This window comes from Amblyraja radiata, chromosome 19, assembly GCF_010909765.2.
Source record: "Amblyraja radiata isolate CabotCenter1 chromosome 19, sAmbRad1.1.pri, whole genome shotgun sequence".
NCBI classification, from domain to species: domain Eukaryota; kingdom Metazoa; phylum Chordata; class Chondrichthyes; order Rajiformes; family Rajidae; genus Amblyraja; species Amblyraja radiata.
In genome coordinates this window covers 24901414-24922200 of record NC_045974.1, presented here as the reverse complement: position 1 = coordinate 24922200, position 20787 = coordinate 24901414, and the positions used below count along the sequence as shown (strand labels likewise).

Below are 20787 nucleotides of genomic sequence, written 5' to 3'. Positions count from 1 at the left end.
GACTTCATAAATCAGAACCTTTTTTCCCAGGGTCCAAACAAGAGGACATAGCTTTGTGGTTAAAGAGACAATTTTAAAGGATATGTGTGCAGGACAAGTTATTTTTACAGAGAGAGTGGTGAGTGCCTGGAACACGATGTGGTGGAAGCAGATACGATAGTGGCTTTTAAGATGGTTTTAGATAGGCACTTGGACATGCAGGGAATGGAGGTTATGGATTATGTACAGGGATTAGTTTAATTTGGCATTGTATTTGGCACAGACATTGTAGGCCAAAGTTCCTGCACTGTACTCTTCTATGTTCTACCCAGTCATATCATACCATACATGGATACAATTAAGACGTACGCAAGTACTGCAGTTAGAGCAGAGAGAAAATAGCCAGCGTGCAGAATATAGTGTTACTATGGTAGTGTTACTTTTACATAGAAAGAGCAATTTAAAAACAGTGCAAGGGCCACAATGAGGAAGGTTGGGAGATCAGGACTACATGTTGATCCAATCAGCTCCACTTCCTGCCTGATCCCCTTTACCCCTGACTGCCTTACAGATCAAAGATCTGCCCACCAGAGCCTTGAGTATTAGGACAGCACAGTGGTGCAGCGGTAGACCTGGGTTCAATCCTAACTACGGGTGCTGTCTGTACGTTCTCCCCATGACCTGTGTGGGTTTTCTCTGGGAGCACTGGTTTCCTTGAGAAATAATAGTTTTCCAGGCTGTGGGGAGAGATAGCACTGTGGGATTTCGACCTAGGAGCCATCACCGACTACGGTCCAATTGACCTTCTCACACTAGTGATTCCAGGGACGGTTTGAGATTTAGCAGCAATCAACTTGTGCACATAAGATTTGCAAAAAGAGCAGTATAATCTGTCCTCAATGGTGCCCATTGAGGGATCACTATCGGTGGGGCTACCTGTTCTTAGTTTAATTTAGAGATACAGCACGGTAACGGGCTCTCGGTCCACTGTGCCTACGCCGACCAGCAATCACCCATTCACACTATTTCTACATTATCCCACTCTCCCATCCACTCCCTACACACTAGGGGGTAATTTACAGAAGTCACTTAACCTATAAACACATTCGTCTTTGGAATTTGGAAGGAAGCTGGAGCACCCGGAGGAAACCCACGCAGCCACAGGGATTGCATGTAAACCACACACACACAGACGAGAGTCGAGGTCTGGATCAAACCCGGGTCACTGGCCCTGAGAGGCTGCAGCTCTACCAGCTGCGCCATTGTGCTGCCCTTCAAGCTGGTGTGCTCGAATCCATTCCCATCAACCCAACATGCATTTTGTTTCAACATCTCTGAAAGACGACATTTCCAATTGTACAGCCCTCCCTCAGTACCACGCCAGGTCTGAAACCTCAACCATCTCTCTGAAAGTGCTACCTACTGCACCTTGGAATGCTTTGTTACATTCAAATCATTGGTGCACTTTTTTTTAATCTTCACGTGAAAGTTTTGTGAGAGTTTGGAGTCTCTTTCTTGAAGGAACTATTCTGGCATTTACTATAGAAGAGCTACTTTGAGTAAGAGCTCTGTGAATGATTTATAGACTCTTCATTCTATTTTAAGAGAAATATAGTACTTTAGACAAGCAAACATGATTGAACAAAGCTCTGAAGAGCCGCATTGGGCAAATGTACACTTGCCCAGTGAAGTGAAACGAGGCTCGGTGCTTATTGAACTGAGGGTGCACATGTTCCAGGGAGCAACAGATAACTAAGGTCATGTGATAGGGGAAGAATTAGGCCATTCAGCCCATCAAGTCTACACCATTCAATCATGGCTGATCTATCTCTCCCACCTAAACCCATTCGCCTGCCTTTTCCCCATAACCCCTGACACCCGTACTAATCAATAACTGTTGATGGCCAAGACTCCTTTCACATTCATTCTTGCAATATTTGCTATGTTAGTCATTGAAGCATAGAGTGATACAGCATGGAAACAGGCCCTTCGCCCCAACTTGCCCATGCCGACCAACATGCCCCATCCACACTAGTGCCACCTGCCTGCATTTGGCCCATATCCCTCTAAACCCATCCTATTCATGTACCGGTCTAAATGTTTCTTAAACATTGGGATAGTCCCTGCCTCATCTACCTCCTCCAGCAGCTCGTTCCATGCACCCACTTTACCCCTCTCGTTCCAATTTAACTCTACCTGCTGTACCACTGTGCCACCTGCTGTCCCATAGCGGAGTCAGGGGATATGGGGAGAAGGCAGGAACGGGGTACTGATTGGGGATGATCAGCCATGATCACATTGAATGGCGGTGCTGGCTCGAAGGGCCAAATGGCCTACTCCTGCACCTATTGTCTATTGTTCCCCACTTCAATTTAGTTTACTCTAGAGATGCAGCACAGGAACAGGCCCTTCAGCCCTCCGAGTCCGCGCCGACCAGCGATTTCCCCCCCGCCCCCCCACGCGAACACTATCCTACACACACGAGGGACTATTTGCAATTTTACCAAGCTGATTAACCTATGAACCTGTACGTCTTTGGAGTGTGGGAGGAAACCAGAGCACCTGGAGAAAACCCACACAGATCACGGGGAGAATGTACAAACTCCATGCAGACAGCACCCGTAGTCAGGATCAAATACGGGTGTCTGGCACTGTAAGGCAACAATCCTACCGCTGCGCCACCGTGCCGTACTTTTAATAATATCCCTTCTTTGAACCAGCTCCTCTTGCCCCACACTTGAAGTAAGATCAAAAATTATTTTTAAAAATCCCAGCCTTTTTATAAACACTTAGCTTGGAAGAAGGCGACTGTAAATGCAGTTGATCTCCCTACTGACTTCAGTTCCTATTCAGATGGTCTTTTTACACTGTTAGTGGATTTTGTATTGGGATATTTCTGCCTCTGGCATTTGGTTAGCTCTTGGCCACTCTGTACCACCTCAGTAACTTGCTCCCCACTGCTTGTGAAAAATGGAAATAATATTCTACATTATTCATACTCTAAACCAACTGGAAACACAAGAACCCAGTAATAGCATTGTGACCCCTTAAGCCTGTTCAGATATACAGTGAGATCCAGGGTTTAATTGGGTCAACTTAATTGTTATTCCTGCCCAGCAACTATTTGACCAAAAATCGATCCATCTCAGTTTAAAGAATAGTTCTGAAAACAGTAACTGATGTTCAGAGCTCCAAATTCCCAACACTCTCTTTGACATAAGTGTTTCCCAACTTTATTGTATATAGTTTTCTCGATGTTATTGTCTATTAGTGTTCCCCAACTTTATTCTATATAAATGTTTCACAACTTTATCCTCTGAACGATATAACTATGTTGTTGGCCAGACTTCACAACCCTAGACCCGTAAACCAGAACAAGTAGTTACTTTTCATTCTCCCAAACAGTTCACCTTGGCACTTTGTGAAGTCACAAGGAGCAAGAGTCTGACCCGCCAGTCCACCACACATCTCTATCTCGCTGTCCTCCGTCTCCCCCCCGTCCCCCCCGTTCCCTATCCCAGGCACGTGCCGTTAGGGTACCTACCCTGACTAAAATTCTAAAATGGTAATTATTAAATATAAATAGTAAAGGCACGGGAGAATTATGCCTACCTAAGAGATCGCTCTCTGAGATAGGCATAATTCTCCATGCCTTTCATCCACAGTACATGTAATACGCAAACGTATGTGCAGCTCGCGTGCCATCGACGCTGCTTCAAACCTTCCGTGTCTTTCAGTGTAGACCGGACAGTGAGGGGACCAGCTCAAGAGCGGGTCAGCGTGCGATGGATAACAGGACAGCGGGCGGTGGAGCTTACTCCTGTGTCAGCGCGGGTAACCTCAATTGGTCCTTTGTTCGCACTGACACAGAAGTAAGCTCCTCCACCTGCTGTCCTGTTATCCTTCGCCCGCTGACCCACTCCGCTCTATGATCTTTGCTCTTGAGCTGGTCCCCTCACTGTTGGGTTTACATTGAAAGACACGGACCGGGGCAGTGAATGCCATGCAGTGTCGCCCAGCGCAGCAAGTGAGGCCATGTCCTGCTCCCGGCGGCAGTCGGAATTTAAGGATTTGTGGGAAACGGCTGACATGAGCGAAGCCAGCGAGCGGCAGGAGAGAAGTGTTCAGATGGAGAGCACTGCCAGTGGTGAGCGGGCCGGCAGAAGGCGCTGAGGTCCCGGCGGCGCTCGCAGCCACCCGAGCTGCTTCCCTCCCCGGCCACAAAGTGGTGGCTCCGCGCCCGGAGCTCCGCGGCAGAGGTGAGTGAGTGAGTTGCTGGCGTGATCCCCGACCCCCTCCTTCTCAACGCTCCTGCCCTCTCCTCAACTCCACCCTGGCCAGACTCCCCACATGCTGTGAAAAGAACTCTCCCCCCAATTGGTCCCTTGAACTAGTATTGTCATTCACTAAGATCACAACTTGTCCCGTGTGTGTGCTCCCGTTTTTCCCACCATCTCACCAATTGCCGTCACCCTCCACCCCCACCCATTCAGTAATTCAGAATGAAGGAGATTTGGATGCCTTGGGCAAATTGAATTGTTAGTTTCTTTATTTTAATTTTTTTATTTTTTTGAGCGGGAGAAATTCTGTCCCGCCAGCCTTCTTTCAAAATTTAGCAAATCAAAATGGGAGTGCGCCTTCGACGCAGGTACATCTTCATTGCCGGGAAATACGGTACTTTATTAAGAGATATGGGTTTTGAAGACTTTATAAAAGTCGACAGACTCCGTCTGTCTCCGTCCGTCTGTCTCCGTACGTCTGTTTGTCCCTGGTTGTCTCTCTCTCTCTCTGCCTCTCTCTCTGTCTCTCACACAACCAGCACAACTGTAAGATGCACCATTATTTTAGCTGTGCGTTGAATCCACACAGTTTTTGGTTTGCTCTCTTGTTTCATTCACTCTCGTCATTGTCAGTCCCGTGCTCCTGTCCGTCAGCCTGTGATTACTGGTTACATTAACGAGCCTGTTTTATGTATGAATTGATGATGTCTGACCTGCTGAAAGACGGGGTAGAGGATAGTATCCAGTCTACGATCCTCTGCTGATTTCTTGCATCAGTGCTTCCTTGACATATCACAACACTAATTAATGTCTTGAGGTGATAGGCTGCGACGTTATTAGACAATATAGCGCTTTACAACAATCTGTAAATTAGCAATTCACGTTTGAGATTTTACGATTTGCATTGTGTAACATCAATATTTAACAAGCATTCAGTTCTTTGGGCCATAAATAGGAAAAGATTAGCAATTAATCCAATAATAAATTCAGGAATTGACCTTATTCATAGAGCAGTATGAATGGGGAGCTCGATAGCATGTAGTACAGTGCAGGTAAATACCACCCACAGGGTGGCACAGATGGTAGAGCTGCTGCCTCACAATGCCAGAGACCCGGGTTCCATCCTGACCTCGGGTGCTGCCTGTGTGGAGTTTGCACATTCTCCCTGTGACGGTGCTCCGGTTTCCTCCCACAATCCAAAGACGTGCAGGATTGTAGGTTAATTGACCTCTGTAAATTGTCCCTGGTGTGTAAGAAGTGGGTGAGAAAGTGGAGTGACATAGAACTAGCGTGAGCGGGCGATCGATGGTCAACAATAAGCCAGTTCGGTATTCCGACTGCGCATGCCCAGGTCATAGGTCACTTGAGATAAACATTCTCGGCAGCTGAGCTGCTACGTGTATACAGACCTGCGTTTCATCCGTAGTCAGGATTGAACCGGGTCTCCGGCGCTGCAAGCGCTGTTGAATTGCTACTGGAGTTAGCGACACTAGTTCTCCCTTCTCCACTGGTCCACGCAGAAATCTCAGCAGTGACAATCTAATGAATCACGGTCCGGTCCCCCTCAGCCTGGGTGTAAGGGTTCCATTCTCACACGGGCTGTCCTCCCGGGTTATACAGGGTTATTATACAGGGGCGAACCACACACTCCTCTCCTGCATAACCCCAGGAGGCAGATTTGTGAGCGGAGTCTCACTACCCGTCCCTGTCCCCCCCCCGAGTGTCCCATCCCTGTCCGGGGGCAGCCGGAGATGTCCGGGGTGACCCTGGACTGACGGGACACAGGCCCAGAGCAGTGGCGGCCCCAGCCGGAGCGGAGAAGAAGCGCTAACTCCAGCTCAACTCTGCTCCAACTCCCGGGGAACCTGTTCGCCGGCGGGCCAGGGACCGTCAGCTGCACCTCTCACCTTATCCAGTGGCTGTCAGTTAACCCCCTCGTGGGTCGGCAAAATACACACAGAATGCTGCAGTAACTCAGCAGGTCAGGCAACATCTCTGGAGAAGGGTCTCGACCCGAAACGTCATCTATTCCTTTTGTCCAAAGATAATGCTTGTCCCGCTGACTTATTCCAGCACGTTGTGTCTACCTTTTGGTGTAAACCAGCATCTGCAGTTCCATCCTACACGGTAATTAACGGGGTATCAATTGCCCTATCGAATATCGATTAAACGAGAGAGAGAGAGAGAGAGAGAGAGCGCGAGTGAGAGCGCGAGAGAGAGAGAATGTCCTCCAACGTCCAACGCTGCCAGGAGAGGTTTTGCACAATTCCACAGGGTGGGTTTGTGAAGTGAGATAGAAATAAGATCGAATTAATGTTCATAAAACAGCGACGCCTGTCCGCGGGTAAAGGCGAGGCAGCGGGGAGAGAGATGGGGAGGGAACTCCCCGGAGCTAGGACAATCCCTCCACCCCCCCCCCCCTCCTTTGACCTTTGACAAATCCCATGATTCCTTGCGTTTTTCGGAATACCGATCTCGCTTGTTATATTTCTTTGTCTAATAGATAGGCTGTGGGTTATATAAATAGATATATAAAATATATAAAAACTGAGCATTAAGTAGCTGAAGCAGGGCAGCAGGTGGGGCAGCTGGTAGAGTTGCTGCCTCACAGCGACTGAGACCCGGGTGCCTCCTGGGTTCCCGTTGCAATGGGTGGGACCTGGCCTCGGAGGTCTCCCCAAAGTCAGGGTGTGTGGAGAAAGCAGCAAGGTGCAACATGAGGAAAATAAACCCCAGCTTTAACAGATCTTTGGTTTAGTTTAGCGATATGGGCCCTTCGGCCCACTGAGTCAACGCTGACATTAGCACGGTCCTACACGCTGGGGACAATTTACAATTTTTACCAAAGCCAAATTAACCTACAAACCTGTATGTCTTGAGAGTGTGGGAGGAAACTGGAGCACCTGGTGAAAACCCACGCAATCACAGGGAGAACTCACAAACTCCATGCAGACAGCACCCGTGGTCAGAATGGACTCTGGCGCTGCAAGGCAGCAACTCTACCGCTGCGCCACTGTGCCACCCTCTTCAGCTGGGTGTTGGAGGTGTGGGAGGAGAGTAGTAAAGATCACTTACCCCAGCAACGACTGGAGGGCAGATGCAACAAACTCTAAGTAACATGTCCACAGAAGGCCCCTTGCCATTTCCCACATGCTGAGCGGAAGCAGAGAAACCGGGGGCATAAGATGGATTTGTTGGAGGGTTTGACACTATTTAATCTTCGCCAGTACTGGCTTGGGTTTCAAAAACCTCTCGAGTTTAAAAAAAGACATTGGCCATTAACCTTCCACACTGACTTATATCCTCGGCTTTTACAATCTTAATTTGAAAGCCCAGCTTTGCAAGTTCCATTTATGGCACCTCCTTTAATGACTGGAGGCTGTTAAATTGGCCTTGACTACTCGAAAAGGTCAAATGACTCGATCAATGCCTTGCAGAATTGCTACTTTAATCACGTCAAATTGAAGCATAAAATAATGGCTATGAATGTGTAACTTCTGTATCTCCTTAAGGCATCAAAGGAGGCTATTCAGCCCATCCATTCTCTGCCAACCCACAGAGCTATCCCATTCCCCCATTAATTTTCCCTGTAGCCTGCTCTCCCTATAACTCCATCAATTCGGGCGGCACAGTGGCGCAGCGGTAGAGTTGCTGCCTCACAGCGCCAGAGACCCGAGTTCCATCCTGACTTTGAGTGCTGTCGGTACGGAGTTTGTACGTTCTCCCTGTCATCCACGGTGTACGGGATTAAGGGAATAACGTGGATTATGTTTAGTGGAAGATAAATGCCGATGAGATCAGTTCATCTTGTCATCATGTTCGGCACAAACATTGTGGGCCGAATGGCCTGTTGCAGTATTGTACTGTTCTGTGTTCAGGATACTAACCTCAGCCTTCATGTGGCCAGTCCAGCTGTATTTCTGGTCGGTGGTAATCCCCTTGAGGAATAAATGCTTGACAACGTATCTGCCTGTAGAAAGAAGGAACTGCAGATGCTGGTTTATACCAAAGAATAGACACAAAGTGCTGGAGCAATGCTGCCTGACCCGCTGAGTTACTCCAGCACTTTGTGTCTATCTTTGGTACAAAACTGCATCTGTAGTTGTGTAGGAGGGAACTGCAGATGCTGGTTTATATCGAAGATCGTCACAAAAAGCTGGAGTAACTCAGCGGGACAGACAGCATCTCTGGAGAAACGGAATAGGTGACGTTTTGGGTCGAGACCCTTCTTCAATCTGAAGAAGGGTCTCGACCCGAAACGTCACCTATTCCTTTTCTCCAGAGATGCTGCCTGACCCACTGAGAATCTCCAATTTTTTGTGTCTATCTTCAGCATCTACAGTTCCTTTATTTCTACATCTTAATTAGCAGATTTGCCCAGCGTTGATACTGTGGTATACGAGAAATTAAACTATCCGTGTGCACTCTGCAGTCTGGCTGTTTAATAACTGCAAGGTTTTTTGTCTCTCTGCCAGGAAGGACCAGAATCTTCTGTCCCCTGTAAACTGCTGGTACCTACTACTGAATCAAGTGAGGAGAGAGAGCAAGGACCACGCAACCTTGAGCGACATCTATCTCAACAACGTCATCATGCGTTTTATGCAGATAAGTGACGACTGCACAAGGCTTTTCAAAAAGGTAATTCCATTTGCACACCTTCAATCGATCTGAGTTCCCAATGTCTTCTTCAATTTAAAATAATTTCCAAAATTATCCCTGGAATTCATTCAATGGTGAAGAGTGAAAGGAGTGGGTGTGGAGAGGATGTTTCCACGAGTGGGAGAGTCTAGGACCAGTGGGCACAGCCTCAGAATAAAAGGACGTACCTTTAGAAAGGAGACGAGAAGTAATTTCTTTAGTCAGAGAGTGGTGAATCTGTGACATTCATTGCCACAGATGGCGGTGGAGGCCAAGTATTTTTAAAGCTGCTCTATCCTACACACTGGGGACAATTTATAATTTACAGAAGCCAATTCACCTACAGGTGTGTATGTCTTTGGAGTGTGGGAGGAAACTGGAGAAAATTCCAGTTGCAGGGAGAACGTACAAACTCCGTACAGATAGCACCCATGGCCAGGATCGAACCCGGGTCTCTGGTGCTGTAAGGCAGGAACTCTACCACTGTGCCGTCCAATGTGAAAGTGGGATAATAAAGAACTATTGTGAATGGGTGATCAGTGTGGGCCGAAGGGCCTGTTTCCATGCTGTATCTTTCAATCAATCAACTCTTGGGCAAGAGTTCAGTCCTATCTGGGATTGTGAAGAACGAGTCCCATTAATTAGTTGGATGATTTTGGACTACTCTTTGTGCTCCTTTAATAACAGGTCACAGAATTGAGAATGTTTGCAGTGGTCTATTGCAGGCTGAGTCCAGATTGGATTCCACCCTTCCATCCATCAGCCTTTGCCTGCTATTGGGAATCCAGGATTACAGAAATAGCCCTATGGCGCATAGAAAATGTAATGGGGTCATGAAAAAACGATGAGCATGAAGCTCTTTATAAAAGCCTGCCTACCTAAAAATGAATGAGAGTAGAAATTGTGGTTTAAAATAAATCAGCCTTTGGTCCCGGGTGGTTTGGTTGTAATATGTGACTGACTTACTCTGTCAAAGTAGCAGAGGTAACTATAAAGCACGTTCAACAGACTATCTGAGACAGAACATTTCTGCTTCATTCAAAACAAGGTGACCAGGCTCTCGCCTGCTATTCAGATACCCCTCTCCCTCTCAAATTGTGCTATTGGCATCACTTCCATAAGACTATAAGGCAGGAGCAGAATTAGGCCATTCAGCCCATCGAGTCTGCTCTGCCATTCGATCATGACTGATCTATCTTTCCATCTCAACCCCATTCTCCTGCCTTCTCCCCAGTAACCTTTGACGCCTTTACTAATCACGAACCTCTCAATTTATGCCTTAGAAATACCCAGTGACTTGGCCTCCACAGCCTCCAATGGCAATGAATTGCATAGATTCACCACCCTTTGGCTAAAGAGATTCCCCCTCATCTCCATTCTATAGGTACGTCCGTTTATTCCAAGGCTGTGCCCTCTTGTCCTAGACTCTCCCACTACTAAAAACACCTTCTCCACATCCACTCTATCCAGTCCTTTCATTATTTGGTGGGTTTCAATGAGGCACCCCCCTTATCCTTCTAAACACCAGCGAGTACAGGCCCAGTGCCGTCAAACGCTCATCATACATCAACCCAATCATTCCAGGAATCATTCTCGTAAACCTCCTGTGGACTCTCTCCAACATATCCTCCCTCAGATGTTGGGCCCAAAACTGCTTACAATATTTCAAATGTGGTCTGACCAGCGCTTTATACACTCAGTCTATACACCCTTGCTTTTGTATTCTAGATCTCTTGAAATGAATGCCTAGTATTTGTTCCAATTCTTGGATCTCTGCTTTGTGGGATCTTGCCGAAAGCTTTGCTAAGATCCACGTCGACAACATTCAAATGCTGAGCCTTCATTGATTTTCCTTGTTGCTTCCACAAAAAATGTCAACCAATTGAACTACTACCTTGGTCTATTCGGTGAACATTTGTAACTTTGTTAGACCCAGAAACATGGCTACACGTGTGTACTGCCTCGGTGAAGTTTGCAGAACGATTTTACCGGGTTGTATGCAAAGCAAAGTATTTCACTGTGACAATAAAATATAATTGAATTGAATTCCCGTGACAGATCATGATAATTGTCCCTGATCGACCTAAATGAAGGTTTAGAACATCCTTTGGAATCGATTCCAATTATCTATTCATCTCCAAGGCTAAACTAACTGACTTGTAGTTTACCTATTCCTTCCTTTTAAGATAACAGGACAACATTAGCAGTTTACTCTAATCCTCCGTCAATATTCCCGTAGCCCGGAGCGACTTAAGAATGAGGTCAGGCCGTACACACTTTCTTCATTGGCCACTTTCTTCAAGGGCCACTTTTCAACATAATTGTATAAGGGGTAAGAGTGTTGTAAAAACAAGCCTGAAGGCTTTGTGTCTCAATGCAAGGAGCATTGGTAATATGGTGGATGAGTTGAATGTGCAGATAGCTATTAATGACTATGATATAGTTGGGATCACGGAGACATGGCTCCAGGGTGACCAAGGCTGGGAGCTGAACATCCAGGGATATTCAATATTCAGGAGGGATAGACAGAAAGGGAAAGGAGGTGGGGTAGCGTTGCTGGTTAGAGAGCAGATTAACGTAATAGAAAGGAAGGACATTAGCTTGGAGGATGTGGAATCGATATGGGTAGAGCTGCGAAACACTAAGGGGCAGAAAACGCTAGTGGGAGTTGTGTACAGGCCACCTAACAGTAGTAGCGGAGTTGGGGATGGCATCAAACAGGAAATTAGAAATGCGTGCAACAAAGGTAAAACAGTTATAATGGGTGACTTCAATCTACATATAGATTGGGTGAATCAAATTGGCAAGGGTGTTGAGGAAGAGGATTTCTTGGAATGTATGCAGGATAGTTTTCTAAACCAACATGTAGAGGAACCAAAGAGAGAGCAGGCTATTCTAGATTGGGTATTGAGTAATGAGGAAGGGTTAGTTAGCAGTCTTGTTGTGCGTGGCCCCTTGGGCAAGAGTGACCATAATATGGTTGAGCTCTTCATTAGGATGGAGAGTGACATTGTTAATTCAGAAACAAGGGTCCTGAACTTAAAGAAAGGTAACTTTGAGGGTATGAGATGTGAATTGATTCTTAATGGGTTGACGGTGGATATGCAATGGAAGGCATTCAAAGATTGCATGGATGAACTACAACAATTGTTCATCCCAGTTTGGCAAAAAAATAAATCAGGGAAGGTAGTGCATCCGTGGATAACAAGTGAAATCAGGGATAGTATCAAAACAAAAGATGAAGTGTACAAATTAGCCAGAAAAAGCAGCCTACCAGAGGACTGGGAGAAATTCAGAGACCAGCAGAGGAGGACAAAGGGCTTAATTAGGAAAGGGAAAATAGATTATGAAAGAAAACTGGCAGGGAACATAAAACTGACTGCAAAAGCTTTTATAGATATGTGAAGAGAAAAAGATTAGTTAAAACAAATGTAGGTCCCTTGCAGTCAGAAACAGGTGAATTGATCATGGGGAACAAGGACATGGCAGACCAATTGAATAACTACTTTGGTTCTGTCTTCACTAAGGAAGACATAAATAATTTGCCGGAAATAGCAGGGGGCTGGGAGTCAAATGAGATGGAGGAACTGAGTGAAATCCAGGTTAGCCGGGAAGTGGTGTTGGGTAAATTGAATGGATTAAAGGCCGATAAATCCCCAGGGCCAGATAAGCTGCATCCCAGAGCACTTAAGGAAGTAGCCCCAGAAATAGTGGATGCATTAGTGATAATTTTTCAAAACTCTTTAGATTCTGGAGTAGTTCCTGAGGATTGGAGGGTAGCTAATGTAACCCCACATTTTAAAAAGAGAGGGAGAGAGAAAACTGGGAATTACAGACCAGTTAGTCTAACGTCGGTAGTGGGGAAACTGCTAGAATCAGTTATTAAAGATGGGATAGCAGCACATTTGGAAAGTGGTGAAATCATTGGACAAACTCAGCATGGATTTATGAAAGGTAAATCATGTCTGACGAATCTTATAGAATTTTTCGAGGATGTAACTAGTAGAGTGGATAAGGGAGAACCAGTGGATGTGTTATATCTGGACTTTCAGAAGGCTTTCGACAAGGTCCCACATAAGAGATTAGTATACAAACTTAAAGCACACGGTATTGGGGGTTCAGTATTGATGTGGATAGAGAACTGGCTGGCAGACAGGAAGCAAAGAGTAGGAGTAAACGGGTCCTTTTCACAATGGCAGGCCGTGACTAGTAGGGTACCTCAAGGCTCAGTGCTGGGACCCCATCTATTTACGATATATATTAATGATTTGGACGAGGGAATTGAATGCAACATCTCCAAATTTGCGGATGACACGAAGCTGGGGGGCAGTGTTAGCTGTGTGGAGGATGCTAGGAGGCTGCAAGGTGACTTGGATAGGCTGGGTGAGTGGGCAAATGCATGGCAGATGCAGTATAATGTAGAAAAATTCTTTAGGAACTTGTCAGTTTCTTTGTTGAACTAAATTAAGGCGCATGTTGCAATCAAAAGCGCTTGAACAATTGGTTGGGAAGAAAGCCAAACTGTAAGAAAGACGACTGCGCCTCCTTTTCAAGAGCAGCCAGCTCTTGCACGGTCGGTGCCAAAGCATCAACATGACCACTTTGATGGCAAAAACAGGAAAGTAGACTATTATCTGAATGGTGGCCGATTAGGAAAGGGGGAGATGCAACGAGACCTGGGTGTCATGGTACACCAGTCATTAAAAGTAGGCATGCAGGTGCAGCAGGCAGTGAAGAAGGCGAATGGTATGTTAGCATTCATAGCAAAAGGATTTGAGTATAGGAGCAGGGAGGTTCTACTGCAGTTGTACAGGGTCTTGGTGAGACCACACCTGGAGTATTGCGTACAGTTTTGGTCTCCTAATCTGAGGAAGGACATTCTTGCCATAGAGGGAGTGCAGAGAAGGTTCGCCAGACTGATTCCTGGGATGTCAGGACTTTCATATGAAGAAAGACTGGATAGACTCGGTTTGTACTCGCTAGAATTTAGAAGATTGAGGGGGGATCTTATAGAAACTTACAAAATTCTTAAGGGGTTGGACAGGCTAGATGCAGGAAGATTATTCCCGATCTTGGGGAAGTCCAGAACAAGGGGATCACAGTTTAAGGATAAGGGGGAAATCTTTTAGGACCGAGATGAGGAAAACATTTTTCACACAGAGAGTGGTGAATCTCTGGAATTCTCTGCCACAGAAGGTAGTTGAGGCCAGTTCATTGGCTATATTTAAGAGGGAGTTAGATGTGGCCCTTGTGGCTAAAGGGATCAAGGGGTATGGAGAGAAAGCAGGTACAGGATACTGAGTTGGATGATCAGCCATGATCATATTGAATGGCAGTGCAGGCTCGAAGGGCCGAATGGCCTACTCCTGCACCTATTTTCTATGTTTCTTTTAACAGTCTGGGAGACATCTCATCAGGATTTGCCAATTGCTTTCAAAGATGTAGAATCTCCGAATATATCATTCAATATTTCACACATTTCCTCCTTAACTGCAGAACAAACATCAGCCCCACTTCCGTAAAGACAGGTTCAAGAAATTCATTAAGAACTAGTTCATCATGAATATACACTGGGGCAGCACAGTGGCGCAGTGGTAGAGATGCTGCCTTACAGCACCAGAGACCCGGGTTTGATCCTGACTATGGGTGCTGTCTGTATGGAGTTTGTACATTCTCCCTGTGACCATGTGGGCTTTCTCCAGGTGCTTTGGTTTCATCCCACACTCCAAAGATGTACAGGTTTGTAGGTTAATTGGCTTTGGTAAAATTGTCCCCAGTGTGTAGAATAGTGCTAGTGTACGGGGTGATCATTGGTCGGCGCGGACTCGGTGGGCAGAAGGGCCTGTTTCTGAGCTGTATCTCTAAAGTCTAAAATCTAAACTGCACCCACATCCACACGAGGTTATCTTATTTTAGTGCCTAATGTAGGCTTTACTTTCCTTCGTTCTCCTCCTGCTCTTTACTTATTTATAAAGCATCTGATGATTTCCTTTCTACATATTTCATAGTATCTTTCCTTATTGCTGCCTCACAATGCCAGAGACCCGGGTTCGATCCTGACTGCGGGTGCTGTCTGTGTGTGCTGTTTGCACGTTCTCCCCATGACCGCGTGGGTTTCCTCTGGATGCTCCAGTTTCTTCCCACATCCCAATGGCGTGCGGGTTTGTAGGTTAATTGGCCCTCTGTGAATTGCTCCTTAGTGCGTAGGGAGTGGATGAGAAAGCGGGATAACATAGAACTAGTGTGATTGGAGATGGATGGTGAGCTGGGTGGGCTTAAATGCCTGTTTCTGTGCTGTATTTTTTAACTAAATGAAACCAAATGGTTATGCATCTCAAAGCCAGCTGTGAGACTTCACCATGTACAAATAGACTGCAGTTATTGCAGACATAAACCTGTTCACAGGTCATTGGGTGAGTAGTATGGGACTTTCTAAGGATAGATGTGGCCCATTATAAAGGCAGGTTTCATTTTTTCCTGGGCTCAAGCCAGCTTTTGTAATCTCTTATGTGAAAGTGTTTAGTTTGGTTTAGTTTAGTTTAGAAATACAGCGTAGAAACAGGCCGAGTCCGGGCCGACCTACGACCAGCTGTATACTAGTTCTATCCTACACACTAGGGGCACTACCTCCTCCGGCGGCTTGTTCCATACACCCACCACCCTTTGGGTGGAAAAAGTTACCTCTCAGGTTCCTATTAAAATCTTTCCAAATGTCGGAATGTGACCAGAAATAGATTGAATGCAGCATCGTGAAGGAGTGAGAGGGTTCAGCGGGAGGTGATTGGGATGAGGTGCCCACTGCGGGAACCATAGAGCTTTAGAAGCAGGTAGTGTTGACGGTTTTATATCCGTTACTGAATGCTCTAAAAGCTGTAATGGCGACGACCTTGTTACAGAGACTGGATGTGCAATTAAATGAAACTCGAGCTGTAAATCATAAACTCTATGGAAGGCAAAGCATTAATCTTTTGGCAGCACTGGGCCATTGAGGACATTGGATCCACTGCTGTTTTTAAGCGCGAGGAAGTGGGGCATCTTTGATTTCTGGATAAAAGGAGGCTCAGGAAGGTTAAGGATGCAAGCATGCGATGGTGCGTGTGGTCAATGCATGCATAGCTGCTAAAAACGGCAGAGCACTCGCAAGTCATCCTCTCACCAGCTAGAGAACGGTCCTGACCTCCCATCTACCTCATTGAAGACCTCCGAACTATCATTAATCAGACTTTACTGGACTTTACCTTGCACCAAATGATATCCCCTTTATCCTGTATCTGTACACTGTGGACAACTTGACTATAATCGTGTAGTCTTAGCTTGCTATATAGCACGCAAAAAAAAGTTGTGCAGCAGTAGAGTTCCTGCCCTTAGAGTGCCAGAGACGTGGGTTTGATCCTCACTATGGGTGCTGTCCATATGGAGTTTGTACGTTCTCCCTGTGACCGCGTGGGTTTTCTCTGGGTGCTCTGCTTTCCTCCCACATTCCAAAGACGTACAGGTTTGTAGGTTAATTGGCTTCTGTAAAACAATTGTAAATTGTCCCTCTTGTGTCGGATAGTGCTAGTTTATGAGTAATTGCTGGTTGGCATGGACTAGGTGGGCCGAAGGGCCTGTTTTCTCACTGGATCTCTGCAGTCTAAAAGTCTAAAAAGCTTTTCAGTGTACCTCGGTACATGTGATAATAAACCAAACTAAACTAAACTGTTTATGATACTTTTTCACCTTCAGTTACAAATAATCTTTTTGCAATCTTGGTGAATTTGTAGGATCAGGAAAGTGATTGAGAGGAGGAATGTTAAGGCAGGGTTTCCACTCCTGGGGGAAGTAGAATGGGGCCGCAAATACAAGTCTACCACAGATTATCCGGCACCCGTGGTTCCAGAGCCTTGCTGGGTTATCCGTTTCGCTGGACTAACTGAGGTCACGGCCTCCAAGAGGAATCCAAAGGTACCAGGACAGTCTGCCTAGGCCACTGAGAGGCCGAGATACCGGCTCAAAGTCGGCCTCCATAGTTGGCTATGGGAACCGGCTCTGTCCGGGCTGGAGTTCCAGAGCTCCGGCCGGGGCAAATTCGCCCAGCCGATCGTCTGCAGAATTCCCGATGAGGACGGGATCGGCCGCCTCACCCGGCCCAGGCGCCACATTTTCCGGTGGACCTCGGGGGAAGGCAGGATTTCAAGTGCGTTCATATTTTGTCCGGATTAAAGGAGGTGCTGGACCACCAGTTGCTGGAAAATCAGTGGTGCCTGTAGTGTCATAATCCAAAAGGCTTTCCAGGGATCACAAGCAAGGAATGCTTCTCCTGAGCCATCTCCTGCCCTCTCTTGGTGGCTGGATCGATGCTTCCCAGCATGGTGGGGAGGTTGTTGCAACAGTCTGCAGGGGGAGTTTATAGGAGGTAACTATGAAAGTTGATGAGGGCAAAGAGATAGACATGGTGTAGGTGGACCTCAGGAAGGCATTGGATCTGAAAAGTACACAAAGTGATGGTGTAAGTCAGCGGGTCAGGCATCATCTCTGGAGAACTTGAATAAATGACGTTTCAGGTTGAGACCCTTCTTCAGATTGATTGTGGGGGAGGGGCATCAAAGAACGAGGAGAGGCAGGACAAAGCGTGGCATATAATCGATGGACACAGGCACCTGGGGCGGCAGAGTGGCGCAGCAGCAGAGTTGTGGCCTAACAGCGCCGGAGACCCGGGTTTGATCCTGGCTAAAATGCGGGATACAGCTGACAGGCGGGATACAGCTGTCAGGGCCAGCATTTCTTTCCCAGCCCTCGATGGCCTAAAAAATGGTGTGATGTATTTTCCCTCCTTAGCTGCGGCAGATGAAGTGGTTTGGGTGTGTCTTTTATATGAATGAGCCCTTTCATTAAACCAGTCCATCTTTTCTAATTTAATTGAATGCTTCCAATTAGTTAGAGGGCGTCTATTTTATTTGCTTGGTTTGAAGGCTGTTTGCTTACTTGGACAGCTGCAAGCCATTGACACTGTAAAACATCCATCAGTAGTATTGACAAATTGTCCCTTTAAAACCATTTCTGTCTGTCCTGGGCCTCCTCCATTGCCAGAGTGAGGCCACTCAAAAACTAGAGGAACAGCACCTCGTATTCTGCTGGGTTAGCTCAGAACCATATATATATATGAGTTTTACAGAATAATATGTTTACATGTCTGTTGTGCTGCTGCAAGTAAGGTTTTCATTGTGTAGGAACAAATTGCAGATGCTGGTTTATACTGAAGATAGACACAAAATGGTGGAGTAACTCAGCGGTTCAGGAAGCATCTCCGGAGAAAAGGAATAGTCGGTGTTTCGGCTCGGAACATTTTTTCACATTGTTTTGAGGCATATCAAAATAAAATATTCTTGACTCTCGACACTTAACCCACAAACCAACTCCCTCCCTGTCCCCCTTCTCTCCCCACCCTCCTCTTTTCTCTCACATCTCCTCCCTGTGCCTCTTCACCTGGATTCGCACCCATCTCTCCCCTTCCCCCATCTCCTTCCAAACCCCCGCTCCCCCACCTGTATCCACCTGTCACTCACCAGGCTTCCTCGTCCTGCCCTTCCTCTCTTCCAGCTTTCAACCCCGTCCCCCGTCCCCCCCCACAATCGGTCTGGAGAAGGGTCCCAAACTGAAACGTCGCCTATCCACATTCTCCAGAGATGCTGCCTGATCTGCTGAGTTGCTCCAACACTATGCATGTTATTTTTGAAAACCAGCACAGTGGCATAGTGATGGAGCTGCTGCCTTACAGCACCAGAGACCCAGTTCGATCCCGTCCATGGCTGCTGTCTGTATGTGGAATTTGCACATTCCCTGTGACCACGTGGGTTTCCTCCAGGTGCTCCAGTTTCCTCCCACACTCCAAAGACATGCAGGTTTGTAAGTTAAATGGCTTTGTTAAAATTGCAAATTGTCCCTGGTGTGGGATGGTGCTAGTGTACGGGTGATTGCTGGTCGGCGCGGACTCGTGGGCCGAAGGGCCTGATTCCACACCATATCTCTAAACTAAACTGAACTAAATCTAACAGAGATGTGTTTTGTCTTGTTGCAGAGCAAGGAGATTGGGTTTCAACTGCACGAGGATTTAATGAAGGTTCTCAATGAGCTGTACACGGTAAGAAAAACTCTGATGCCCGGCAGTCGTCTCATCCTAACCCTTTCACTGAGCTGGGTGGGTTAGCCTGGCTGTTGAAGGGGAAGGGAGGGGCGCATGGCTCTGTCTGCCAGAACCAGTCATCTCAAAGGGGCGACACGGTGACACACCAGGTAGAGTTGCTGCCTTACTGCGCCAGAGACTCGGGTCCAATCCTGACCACGGGTGGTACCTGTGTGGAGTTTGCACGTTCTCCCTGTAATCACCAGTTTTCTCCAGATGCTCCGGTTTCTTCCCACATTCCAAAGACGTACGGGTTTGTAGATTAATTGGATTACACGCTGTATCTTTCAATCAATCAATCAATCAATTATAGACGAGGCTGTCTAAAACTGAGTGTCTGTAAAACTAGAAATTGTAGGAGCAAGTCACCTGAAAGCTTTATATGACAGGTACAGTGCATATAGTTTAGTTTAATTTAGTGTCGTTTGGAGATGCAGCATGGGAACAGGTCCTTCAGCCCACCAATCCCACGCCGACCAACGATCGCCCGTACACTAGTTCGATCCTACACACCTATAAAAGCCAATCAGAAGCGTCACCCATCCTTTTTCTCCATCGATGCAGCCTGACCTGCTGAGTTACTCCAGCACTTTGTGTCTGTCCTCAGTATAAAGCAGCGTCTGCAGTTCCTTCCTACACACTCTACCGCTGCGCCACTATGGAGGCAGGACTAGTTCAGGAGGCCACGAGCACAAGAGAACAAGACGCAACACCAAGGCTGAGCATGAAATAACCTCACAAATCCACAATAAGAGCCTATTGAAATGATGTTGTGTGATCTCCCGTCATCTGGAATCTTTAATGTACTAAATGTCGAGGGAGATCCAACTGTGATTTTAACATAAACCCAAATCCCCGCATAATGTAAATGCATCCTCAAAGCCATTTGTTCCATATGACAAGAATTTGGGCTGTTTCTTCAAGACATGATGAATCATAGCCTGGCCCGTGACAGTTGCTAGGAGGTTTACGTTGATTAACGAAGCATTAGTGATCTGATTATGTTGATTGCACCTTTTACAAGTGCTCTTGAATTAATGATCTGCACTCAAAAATCGATTTCCAACCACCCAATCCTTGCTTTTACCATTTATCCATCTGCAAAACCAAGCTGAGATATGCTGATACTTTTTGCAACGTTTCAATCTTCGCCTAAAATTTATCCAACCATCTCTGCAGAAAAAAAACTAGGATTGTTGAGTATATCTTTTATACTATTACTAAAACTTTCATCTTGACCTGCGTTGTATTTAAATCTGCGTAAAAACGATCCCCCATAGCGCTACGATTTTTTGCCATCTTACTCACCATTCTCGTCTGCTGCAAGTCAAATAAGTTTTGTTCTGATCGGTGAAATAGTACAAAAGTTATGAAAGTTTAAAAATCGTAAAAACTACCTCTTCCGGAACCCTCTATCAATAACGCGGCGAGGAGAATAAAAAGCTGAAGGGGCGGTTGGAGTGTGTTGAGCAGCCCGCGGGGAGTGCGCAGCCCGCAGAGAATGAGCAGCCTGTGGACTGCTTCTGCGGCGACCAGCAGGACCAGCCGGAAGCTGCTGAGTTGAACCGGAAGCCTCTGAGTAAAGCCGGAGTGGGACCGGGATCTGCTGCGTGAGGCCGACAGCTGAAGGTGCAGGGTGAGCAGAGTGCTAGCTTATCTAGGTGCTAACCTATCAACCTGCACATTTATGGTTTGAGGAGATTTATACTTCAAGTAGCCCTTGCTTTC

The 20787-nt window shown here is 46.5% G+C and overlaps 1 protein-coding gene across 10 annotated transcripts in view; it reads left to right on the top strand.

The window, feature by feature from the left end:
* srgap1 (SLIT-ROBO Rho GTPase activating protein 1) overlaps positions 1-20787 on the top strand; it is a 159219-nt gene that overhangs the window by 69125 nt on the left and 69307 nt on the right. For all 10 annotated transcript variants that reach the window (XM_033038086.1, XM_033038085.1, XM_033038084.1 and 7 more), the window contains exons 3-4: positions 8735-8897; positions 18955-19017. In XM_033038086.1, the coding sequence (XP_032893977.1) occupies positions 8735-8897; positions 18955-19017 (226 nt within the window). The remainder of the gene's footprint in view (positions 1-8734; positions 8898-18954; positions 19018-20787) is intronic.